The sequence below is a fragment of the Lissotriton helveticus genome, chromosome 6 (genome assembly GCF_964261635.1).
Source record: "Lissotriton helveticus chromosome 6, aLisHel1.1, whole genome shotgun sequence".
NCBI classification, from domain to species: Eukaryota; Metazoa; Chordata; class Amphibia; order Caudata; family Salamandridae; genus Lissotriton; species Lissotriton helveticus.
In genome coordinates, this window is record NC_136067.1 from 612049556 (window position 1) to 612062110 (window position 12555).

Below are 12555 nucleotides of genomic sequence, written 5' to 3' on the forward strand. Positions count from 1 at the left end.
TACAAATGCATTGACGACGCACTTCAAATGCTAGACCAAAACGACACCTGCCTCCTCATCCTACTAGATCTCTCTTCAGCATTCGACACCGTTAAACATGAGAATCTACTAGAACTACTAAACACAAGAATGGGTTTATCTGGAACTGTCCTCAAGTGGTTCACTTCCTTTCTTCACAACAGGTCGCAGAAATTCAAGAGCAATAACCTGATGTCCTCGCCAATACCTGTAACGCTAGGCGTCCCCCAAGGATCCTCTCTATCCCCAACTTTGTTCAACCTAGTCATGGAACCTCTCACCTCCCTGCTACATGCATCCAACGTAAACTTTCACATGTACGCCGATGACACTCAGCTATATCTCAAGCTACAATCCCCCAAAGACATCTTGCGTCTGAACACAACGATCAGAAGCACCCAATCTTGGTTGGCTGATAACCACCTCAAACTCAACGCTATGAAGACTGAGTTCCTTCTGATCTCACCTCCCACGAAAATATCTACCACACAAACATGGCTTAAGCACCTAACAGCACTCAATGTCCAACCGACCATAGTGGATTCAGCAAAATCCTTAGGCATAACACTTGACACCAACCTCAACATGCAGCAACATATCAGCAAGGCAACAAAGGGAGCGAACTTCCAGATCAATACTCTGAGGAAACTTAAACCCTACCTCCCAGCCAAAGACTTCCAAACAGCAGTACAAGCGATAGTCATCCCACGTATTGAATACGGCAGCACCGCCCTCTGCGGACTCCCCCTAACTACTACCGCACCACTAAGAGCTTCTCTGAATGCTGCAGCGAGACTCATCACTGGGTCAAAAAAGCACTCCCATATTACCCCCGACTTGAAATCCCTGAACTGGCTACCTTTTGAAGCCAGAATACACCTGAAAATTGCCTGCATGACACACAAGGCGGTACACCTAAACTCACCCGGCTACCTCTCTCAGAAACTGACAATCTCTGGGGGTATTAGAAACACTAGAGGCACAAAGAATCTTCTGCTGAAACCTCGAAGATTCAGGAAGGAAAAAACATACAAGCGCTCCTTCTCAGGATTGGCGCCTAGGATTTGGAACTCACTCCCTCCCGAAACCAGGCTTATCTCCTCCACTACACTATTTAAAAAGGAAGTAAAAGCTATCCTCATGGCTAAATACACTTGATCTACTATCTCGAACTCTGTTAACACCCTGCACCGATCTGTACTACATGTTTGACCCATTCACTGATTTGTATGAGCTGTCTTATTACTCTCGTGATGGGCTCTGTAGCCACCTATTTGTACTGTATGATCTAGTGATTTATTGTTTGAATATGCTCCCTCATGTACCCCTCTATGTAAAGCGCTCTGATATCTGTGAAGATCTTGTTCGCGCTATATAAAACTTTGAAAATAAATAAAATAAATAAATTGTATAATGTCTATACTGCCATCAAACTCCAACCAGACCTAAAATGTACATAGGTTTAGATAAATACACCCTCATTGAAAGAAATACAATATGGTCCTACGGTCTGACATGGACATCAAAGCTGGAAGAATGAAAGCTGGGCTCTGTCCTTTCGTGCTATTTCAACGAATCGTGCACCATGCCACTTGTATAGCTAAATGTTGATAGAAGGCCTTGTTTTCAGGAGACAGATAAAATTTTATTTATATGTACATAAAGATGTACAGAGAACAGTCACGTCATGACACCACGGCAGATTGCGTAGCAATTGGCTATTGTTGGACTCTTGGTGTGGCAAAGAAGGGTCAATGGAGCCAGGTATGTGGAGCTGAGTAATATAGATAAGGCAAGACAGGGTTATGAATGCCTCTGAGCTGGTTCCAATTGGGTTGAGTGCATAGCTGTCAGCTGCGGCCATGTAACAAGAGTGACATTGATTTTATCATAATTTTTCAAACAACAAGATGCTGATGCTTAGAGTTTCATTTTCCCTTTATAAATTTGGGCCTCCAAGGTCCAGCGTGCTTATTACATTGGACACACACAACAGCAGGTTGGATAGAATGTGGAATATTGCTGGCTACTCTTTTTCTGCTGTATACAAACATTTACCTACTAGGGGCTTTATTTAGAGCTTGGAGGACGGATACTCTGGAAAAACGGATGTATGACGTTACAACGCATACCTTTACAACGCATACCTTTACAACGCATTTTTTACAACGCAACATCCATTACAACGCATCCCATTACAACGCATGCTACCTTTACAACGCATACCATTACAACGCATACCATTACATTGCATGTATGGTAAGTATTGGATAGTGTAGGGGTAAAAATTACTATTCTAACTCCAAAGGGTGAAACAGTAGGGTAAGTGTTGGAAAGTGTAGGGGTAAAAATTACTATTCTAACTCCAGGGGGTGCAACAGTAGGGTAAGTGCTGGATAGTGTAAGGGTACTATGCGATGTGATGGTATGCGTTGTAATGACTGCATTGTAATGACATGCGTTGTAGTGTCATGCGTTGTAATGGTTGCGTTGTAATGGCATGCGATGTAATGGATGTTGCGTTGTAAAAGTTTCGTTGTAATGGTAGTGCGTTGTAAAAGTTGCGTTGTAAAGGTTGTTTCCTGGCAAAACACAGCAGATATCCTGCTCAAAGTTGTAGCTGCCACATTTTTACAGCCATAAACTATAATGCACTTTTTATGTAAGGCTCTCATAGACAGCCTCCATTATTTATTTCAGTTTGTGAATCTCTTAACCCACTGCTATGACATAGACACAGCTAATAACTAAACTGGTTACCCACTGTTGTGATGTCATAAGGGCCTTCCAGGCCAGGCTGACAGGCATCCCTAAAATCACAATATGCTTGTGCAGCATTTTATTAAATAGCACTTCTAAGACATGCATTATCAATGTCTCAGTTTTTGGTAACATAGCAAAGTGGTTTTGAGATATGTGGAAAGTTTTTTTAATTTCATATCCAAGAAAAGTGGTTTCAAGACATTTGGAAAAAAATCACTACATATCTCAGACATGCGGAGGTCCATTTTATGAAACATATAGATTTTAGCTTTTACTTCTGTCCATAGTTTTTAATGTCTCAATCAAGTTTAAATCATATGATACTCCTGTGATGTATGCCTGCAGCCTGCTCATTGAAAATGTATTTTAAGACAATATACACTTACCATTGGTCCAGGTGGTCCTCTTGGGCCTGCTACGCCATCCTTTCCTGGGAAACCCTGTTACCAAAATGGAACCCATTAGATATTCAATGCTGATGTAAAGCTCTCAATAGAAAACAGATGGTGTTCACGTTGCCAAATCCAGACCACAGAAAGTCAATGCGACAAAATATCATCTTGCTAATTTTATTGCTTTGTTTCACTTCGACGAGGGATCTGGAATCCTCGTCATCAAACAAGTATTGACTTACAGCCACAGGATTGAGGGCAGTTTTATGATTTCAGCATGTTGCATTTTACAGTAGTTGAATTTTTTCTGAATATAAAGTATTAAGGTTCTATAAAAGAATGTGATGTATCAATTCTGGTGCTATGATGCGCTACGGAGTCCAAAGGTGAATTCTTTGTAAATGTAACCAAACGCCACAGGGGTATTATAGAATTATAAAATGCATCCTGTTCCACATATGTTTATATCAAATATTTAAGCTCCTCCCTATTTATCTGCTGTCTAAAATTCGTAACGCGTGAATATGATGTTAATAAAAATAGGGGAACAGATAAGCTTGGCAATCTCTCATATAGATCTATAGAACAGGTATGTAAGGGAAATTTTTGCTATCTTTATAAAAGAACCGTTTCCCAAAATTTCAATTTGGAAGGGATTTGTGGAAAATCTTTTGTGTGCTTTTTAGGTCTCGCCTACAGTCAACTTTAGTGGTAACATGAGGTCTCCCTTAAAAGCTAAACACATCAAACACCACACAGGCACGCACACCAGATTGCAACAACATTATGGAAGAGACCTTGGTTCATCCCCGTTCATTAATTGGCTTGTTCCGGTGAATTACCTTCATGCAATGGCTCAATGGACTGCCCATCACAATTTGGATCAGGCCACAGGATATTGCAGATGTTGACTTTTAAAATGTAATTATTAATTATTTTTTAATGATGTGATGGCCCACTAATCAGTCCCTGCTGCTCAACGAGCAATGCACCGCAACTGCGTTACATGCAGCTATTTTATCCAAGTATGTGTTTACTGTGTAAGAGGCTGCAACTTAGATACAACATTGCCATTCTGTTGACAATAAAAATAAAAATAGATTGCAGTGCACCCACACCCATCGGCCTTGCCCGAGTGAGACACTATTGCTTGTCCCTGACTGCTGCTGAAACCTCCACCGCGTGATCAGCAGAGCAGCACAAAATGCAATCTACACATGCTTGACTTCATTGAGCAAATGTGTATTAAAACTAAAAGCATCATTGTTGCGGTGGGACCACTATGCTGTGCTGCACCTGGGACCCTCCAGTTGCTGCATGTGCTAGTGGGTGCATCGCAGCACCTTATAGGAATGCGATGCACCTTATAGCAATGCAGAGTCTCTGATCCAGCACCTTATAGGTGCTGGATCAGAGACTCTGCATTGCTTTGCACCACTGTTCACCTGGTCCTTTGGCACTATACTTCTGCGTGATGGGGACACCACTACGCTATTCTCTTACTACCGACCAATATATGATACACGTTGGTTTACTGACTCACTCTCCCGATGCCCCCACTCAGTTCTCTCTACACTAAAACATTGATATAAGCCATCCACACACCCATGGTGTACCTGAACACCTCTGTAGTGGGAACAATGACTTGTGCCTTTTGATATTACTTGTTTACCTGATTGTATACTGACATGTTTTATGTATGTTATTATTATCCCACCATGTTAATGACTATTATATTGCTACCATTTTCTCTGTTCATTCCTACTGCCCCCACCCTATCTTTGTGAAGCGCTCTGATATCTGTAAGGATCTTGTTCGCGCTATACAAAACTTTGAATAAATAAATAAATAAATAAAATAATGAGGTTCAGTGTGGCCTTGTGGATTCCCCCGTGGTCTCCCTACCCCTGGCTGTCTCCAGTGAGAGCTTCACCTCCACACAGTGCTTTAAATGGGCCTGTGCTGTCCAGTATCGGCACTTTTTTATTTTGACAGGGAGAGAATACTAGCAATGTTTAAGAAAAATGTAATACTTTTAATTGTAGAATACCGGCATTTCTCAGAAACAAGCAGGTACTCTGCTACAGAGTACCTGCACTTCTATTTTTGTATTTCAAGCACTGCCTGCACATGTGTGCAGCTGGACTTTGGAGACTAGAAATTGTTGTCAGCCATATTTGTGCTGTGAGGTAGAGGCCAGGATGTGTGCTCTTTGCGCCTCCCACTTTGACCTCTCCCAGGCTGGGGCAAGCTATCAGTGGTGCAGCCGGTGCAGTGGCATCAGGGCCTAGAGGAGTGGAGGGCCAGGTCTACCCTGCAGCAGCTGCACTTATTCACTATGTCTCTGTACCTGGAGCGGTGTATACTAATTGATGCTTAAAGTGCACTCAGTGACCTTTCTGCATGTTCAGCCTAGTTGTTCCTCTCTTGGGGCTGAGATGTAGCATCAGTCATCCAGGCACAAAGCTGCGAAGCTAAGCTCAAGTAGCAGGAGCACATTGACCCTGACTCAGAGAACTTTGATCCATGGCCATGGCTCCAGCAGAGCGGGAGCCCGGCGTCAGTGTCTGGCATCACACATGTGGCAGGTTGGGCAGCCGTCCATGCGTGCAATGGGGAGCTACAAAATGCACACTGACTCACGCCTGCTGGGGTGTGGGCTGGGATCCAAACAACTGTGTGTGTCTGGTGCTCTGTAACTAATTCTGCTCCATGACCCAGTCCCCTCTGGTGCTTGTTCTTCCGAGATTCACGCCTGTGAGTGTACTTGGCATCATCAGATTTATTAAATGCAGGCACCTCGATTATTTAAAACGAATCATTGATCCCACAGGGTCTTCCACTATCCTTAAGAGACAGAAGGGGAGTTCCAGACAAGTCCCTTGCTCCTTTTCAATGTGGGGAGTATATTAAACAATGTCTATGTTTAGTCTGTTTTTAGGCAGTTAGTTAATTTTGGCAGATAGGGCTACAGAGGCACAGATCAATCCAATGATTTAGCCAGGATCGCATGGTTTATTTAAGTGAGGAATTCACATGACGTCTCGGTTCACCATGCATTCTACAGTTGTTTTGTGGTGGAATGAATACTTATCATGTGGCATAGTGAATACTGCCTTCCACCACTGACTAAGTGCTACCTCCACAGAGTGCCAGCAGCTCACACCGTCCTCTCGACTGAGCCACCGGGGCTCACTCCTTGGTGCTCCTTCTTTGTCTGTGGAGCTGCGCGGGCGTGAGATTCATCATTTCGGCGTGCAGCTGGAGAAGCTTTACTCAAAAACGCCTTTTAAATGCATCAACGCAACGCGTATGAGGGAGAGAGCCAAAGGGTGTATGCAGCTTACCAGTGACGTCGCCGTCCTAACCACCCCCTCTCCGAGCCCCATCACTGCAACATATTAAAGTGACAATACGAAATGCGTATATTTTAGCACGAACAGCAATTCTACCTTACTATATGTAAAACGCGGCGTTTCTATTTAAACCTCTGTGCAGCTGACTTGTTATCAGATGCTACTCCTCTCTTTCGTCTTTTAGGAACACGGTTTCCCTTTTTGTTAAAAAAAAAAAGCATTATAAACAACGCAATGAATGACTGAACATGTGTTAAATCTCTGCAGAAAACACGGATATTTTATGGCTGCAGTTCATGTTGTAATTCTTTCAAAGGACACTGAAGGAGAGTTGTGGGTGGGAGTTAGGAGGCAGGAGAAGTTGGAGCAGGAGGTGGAGTCAGTGTCAGCCCCCTCAAATATTAACCTTATGGTATGATTGCGGATGTGTCATTTGACTGAGATGCCAGTGACGTCTTGGGTACTGAGTTTACCCCCCTCTCCTAACAAGATGCTCTATATAAGGCATATTTAAGTGTATCGTTAGACACATTGATAGGGCAATGTGGGGAAACGTGCATTGAAGTTTCCTGCCCAGAAAAAGCTCTCAGGATGTATGTGAGACTTCACTTTGGCACTTTGGCGTGCTTTAGCGCCCTGTGGAAGCTGCTAAAGTCAGTGGTGGCTGTTACTGAACAAGAGTAGCAGGGCGGGGGATGAAAAAAAAATCACTTATGCCATGGCCTTTCGGTCCTCTATGGTCAACTCCAGGAGTAGGAAGCAGGAAGCACACATGGTCCTAGAATCCCCAAGCCAATCACAACGCTGCTGTCCCCAACATGACAGCAGTGTCATGATAGGTCTGAGTGCCCACCACTCCTCCCCCTGCTCCTGTGACAGCCAAGCCCCGCCCGCACCTAAAATGTATACAAGGACGGGGAAAAAAAATGATAACATTGCATTATTATCATTTTATTTTTCCATCTTGAACTGCTCACAGAGCAGTAGGGCGATGCTCCTGCGCCTTAGCCGATGAGCCGCCGCTGGCTAAAGTTGAAGCATTGGACTTTGAAGAATGTTGCCAGCTATGCCGATCATGATGGTGATTTGGGGCGTCTAGAGTTCGACAGTCAAGGATTCCAAATCCCATCGACTGATGCTATCGCCTGTACCCTCAAACCCATCAGAGTAGCAGCCCTCTCAGGCTAGTAGTCTTGGACTATAAACAACACTCACATCTCTCAGTGTAGCAGTCACGCCCTACCAACAGCACTTTCACATCACTCACACAGTGGGAGTTTCACACCGTCTACAGTATTCACACATCTCAAAAACTAGTAATGCCACAATACAAAGAGACTTTTCATACCCTCCTCTAGCAGCAGTCTCACACTACAGACAACTACTGCACACTACACACATGTTCACATCCCTCACAGAAGCAGAATCACACTACAGACACCACTTTCACACTACTCAACAAGTAGCGATTTCACACTACAGACATCACTGTGACATCCGTCAGGCTAGAAGCCTCACACTTCCAACAGCCATGGCACATCTCTCAGAGTAAAAGTCACAAACTACTGAGGGCACTCTCACACCCCCTCACAGACGGCTGTCACTCACTAACAAAAGAAAGCATTTGTATACCCCCAAAGTAACAATTCTACCGAAATGAAAACACTTCGCTCTGACATCCCTCACAGACTAGCACTCACCCATTACCTAAAGCACTGTCATACCTGTCACAGAGTAACATCCTGAACCTCCTGACACCACTTACACACTAGCCATCACACTCTGCTAGAAGCAGACTGGAAACCAACAGACTATGCCCTGCAAAAAACAGGCGAATAAGGCAGACAGTACTTTTCACATTTTCATGACAAGCATTGGCAAAGCCAATGGGTCAATCCTGTTGTTTTCTTCAAACGATAATAACGAATAGTTTCTTACCTTTCGGTGTAGTTTTGCAGCTTGAAGATCTTTCTGGATTCACTATGCTGTGCATTATTCCGCGGTCTAGTGGTTGGGTCCGGAAATGGTAGTTTCGTACTTTTTTTTTTCGTAGCCCAGGTGGGTGTCGACGTCCCACCTTTGGTGTACTTCCTGTGACGTCGGCACGCTTACTGCGGAAGCTCCCACCTTTGGGCGCCATCTTCGGATTCTTTTTTTCTTGGATTGTTCTGTTTGTGAATCCTTTGGCAATTTTCTCTGTATTTTTTCAAGTAAGTAATTTTTTCCCCGCTTGCCTTTCAAGGTGTCTGTTTTCTGTTTTGTCCTTGTATTACCACCTGCTTCTCCAGCCTCATCTTTCTGGCGGAGGTGGGTGGGTTCGCTAGTGAATCCGGAAAGATCTTCAAGCTGCAAAACTACAACGACAGGTAAGAAACTATTAGTTTTGCAGCGTGAACCTTTCTGGATTCACTATGCTGTGCATAGACTTTGTAGCGGCTTGTTATTGCGGTGGCGGATGGGTGGAAGATGAGCGTTGGCTGTTGAATATATGTTGAAGCACCTTTTGTCCTACTTGTGCTTCCTTGTTCATCTGTATATCCACGCAGTAGTGCTTAGTGAGCGTGTGCACTGAAGCCCATGTTGCCGCCAGACATATGTCTTGAATGGGTGTGTTAGCCAAGAAGGCTATTGTTGCTCCCTTGTTCCTTGTAGAGTGGGCTTGTGTCCCCTCAGCTAGCTCTTGGCCTGCCTGTTTGTGGCATAATTGTATCGTCCGTGCAATCCATCGTGCGATGATTCCCTTTGTTACTGGTCTACCCAAGAAACTGCTTGCGAAGGACACAAAGAACTGCTTTGTTTTCCTGTGCTCCTTGGTCCTTTCTATGTAGTGCATTACTGCCCTTCTAGCATCCAGAGTGTGCAGTGCCCTCTCTGCGCTTGTGGTTGGCTTCTGAAAGAAGTTTGGTATTTGTATTGTTTGCTTGATGTGGAACCTTGATACCACCTTTGGCATAAAGTGTGGGTGAGTCCTCATCACCACCCTATCGTTGTGTATTTGGATGTAGGGCTCTTGTAGTGTTAGTGCCTGTAGTTCACTCACCCTGCGCAGTGAGGTGATTGCCACCAAGAAGGCTGTTTTCATAGTCAGCATTTGTAGTGATGCCCTATGAATCGGCTCAAAAGGCGCTTTCATGAGCTCTGTTAGCACTAAATTGAGGTTCCATGCCGGCGGAGGCATCCTTTTTGGAGGTGTGATCCTCTTCGTCCCTTCCAGGAATCTCTTCACTATCTGCAATGTAAAGAGGCTCTTCCCCGTTTCTCCGCTTGTGTAGACCACTATCGCCGCTAGGTGTACTCTAAGCGAGGAGGAACGTAGGTTTTCCTTCAGCAGGTGTGTGAGATATCTTAACACCGTCGATTCTTTTGTCATCTTTTTGTGTAGTTTTTTCTTGTAGCACCATAGTGTAAATCTCTTCCATTTTGCCGCATAGCACCGTCGTGTGCTAGGTCTTCTTGCCTCTCGTAGTACCCTCAGGGTGCTCTCAGGTAACTTCAGGTGTGGAAACTCTATGTCTTCAGGAGCCACGCTGCTAAGCTGAGGCTCTCTGGCTCTGGATGTAGGACTTCTCCACCCTGCATGGAGAGTAAGTCTTTCCTTTTCCCGAACTTGTGGGGTGCACCCTGTGCCATTTCCATTATCTGTGAGTACCAGGTCTGCCTGGCCCACTGTGGTGCCACCAGGATCAGGGTCATGCTGCTGGTTCTGCACTTGTTGAGTACTCTGTGTATCAGTGGTATCGGGAGAAAAGCGAAGGCAAATGTTTTCGACCAGTTTATTCATAGGGCATTCCCCAGGGATCCTTCCCCTTGTTGCCTGGATGCGAAGCTTTGGCATTTTGCATTCTGGGGTGTTGCAAACAGGTCTATTGTTGGTGTTCCCCACTTTCTGAACAGCCTTTGCGTTTCCTGTGCGTTGAGCTCCCACTCGTGGTATGCCGATGTCTGCCTGCTGAGCCAGTCTGCTTCCACATTGTCCTTCCCTGGTAGGTGTATGACTAGCAGGTCTATTTATAGTGGTATGGCCCACCTCCTTATCTCCTGAGCTAGGTTCGACAGCGGTGCTGATTGTGTTCCTCCCTGCTTGTTGATGTAGAACATCATTGTCGTGTTGTCTGTCTGGATCAACACTCTCTGGCTGTACAGTTTCGATGGAAGGCCTTCAGGGCGAGGAACACTATCTTTAGTTTCAGGTAGTTGATGTGTTTGACCGCATCCGCTTGAGTCCACAGGACCCGCACCCTGAGTTTGGTCATGTGAGCGCCCCATCCCTTCTGGGATGTGTCTGTGGTGATGGTCACTGTTGGGGTCAGTGGTGTTAAATGCTTCCCTTCTGTTATGTTCTCCTTGTTCCACCACAACATCTCCTCCTGCACTGCGTACGTTACAACCACTAGATCTTCCCAACTTTCTGTAGCTTGTGACCATTGCTCTTGCAGCCATTCCTGGAATGGTCTCATCTGGAGCCGTACATTTGGGACCAGATGTATGCAGGAGGCCATCATGCCCATGATCTTGCTCGCTGTCCTCACTGTCAGAGCTTGCCCCTTCTGGTAGAGGTGCGTCTCCTTCAGTAGGGCCAGTGTTCTCTTGTCGCTGGGCAACACCCTGCTCTATATAGTGTCGATCTGTGCCCCTAGGAAGATTTTTACTTGCTCTGGTTCCATTGAGGATTTCCCCCAGTGAATGGAGAATCCCAGGTCCACCAGTGTACTTGTCATGCGCTGTGTGTGTTCCTTGCATGCTCTTTCTGAACTTGCCTTTATTAGCCAGTCGTCCAGGTAAGGGTATACATGTATCCCTTCCCTCCTTAGGTGCGCTGCCACTGCTGCGAGGCACTTTGTAAAAACCCTTGGTGCGGATTTTAGTCCGAATGCCAGGGCTGTGAACTGGTAGTGATCTCTGTTGATAGCAAATCTCAGTAGATATGTGTGCCGCCTGTTCATTGGGATATGCAGGTAGGCATCTTTGAGGGTCTATGGTGACCATGAAGTCTCCCTTCCTTGGCTGAGGAATGACCTCTTGCAGGGACGTCATTTTGAACTTTTGTGTTCTTACATACTTGTTTAAGAACCTTAGGTCCAAGATGGGTCTCAGTGTGTCGTCCACCTTTGGTACCAGGAAGTAGGTTGAGCATACTCCCCTGTTCCTTTCTCTGTAAGGTACTGGTTCGATGGCCTCCTTTTGGAGGAGTTCTTTCGCTTCCTTTTGAAGTAGCTCTAGGTCTTTTCCTGACTGCACCCTTCTCTTTGGTCTCCTGTTTGACGGTGTCCTTTCCAGTTCTATGCAGTATCCGAACTGTATAATGTTGAGTATCCACTTGTCTGTTGTTATCTTCTTCCATTCCTTGAAGAAGCGACTTAGCCTGCCTCCCACTGGTGTGACATGGTCACCGGTGTTCTGTCCGTGTAACCCTGTGCTTGCTTTGTCGTGCTCCACCCCGGGACGAGTTGCGTGGGTGGGCACGTAGTGCGTGGGGGAGTCACTTAGAGGTGGGTTGGTGGCCCTCTCTTTTATTCTGTCCCCGTCCGTTCGCCCTCCCGTGAAAGGACTGGCACTTTTGCTGGTAGTGCCAGGTTTGCTTTTGATGTCCTTGTTGTGTTTGGCTGTCCCCCTGGTTGGACTGCTGGAAGGTCTGGTGGGACGTTCCGGGCTGGTTTCCCCCTCGTCCATTCGGTCTCCGTGACGGAGTACCCCTTTTGGTGCCCCTGAACTGTAAGGCCCCCATGGACCTTGCCTTTTAGTTCTCCTTTTTGAGTTGGGCGAGTTTGTCATCCACCGGCGCCCCAAACAGTGTCTCCCCGTTTAACGGGGTGCTTAGGATGTTGTTCTGCACTTCCGGTTTGAAGCCTGAGATCCTGAGCCAGGCCTGTCTCCTCTCCGTTATTCCCAACATCATCAGCCTGCTGGATGTGTCCGCACCATCCAAGGCTGTCTTGAGGCAAGAGTTTGCCACATTTTTCCACTCTTCCAAGAGGTGTGCGGCCCTCTGTTGGTACTCATCTGGGAGATGTTTGTGCAGGTGTCCG

The 12555-nt window shown here is 45.7% G+C and overlaps 1 protein-coding gene across 6 annotated transcripts in view; it reads right to left on the reverse strand.

Annotated features, from left to right (window-relative positions):
- Positions 1-12555, reverse strand: part of COL12A1 (collagen type XII alpha 1 chain) — a 433058-nt gene that overhangs the window by 29505 nt on the left and 390998 nt on the right. For all 6 annotated transcript variants that reach the window (XM_078648068.1, XM_078648070.1, XM_078648071.1 and 3 more), the window contains one exon: positions 3168-3221. In XM_078648068.1, coding sequence (XP_078504194.1) covers positions 3168-3221 — 54 coding nt within the window. The remainder of the gene's footprint in view (positions 1-3167; positions 3222-12555) is intronic.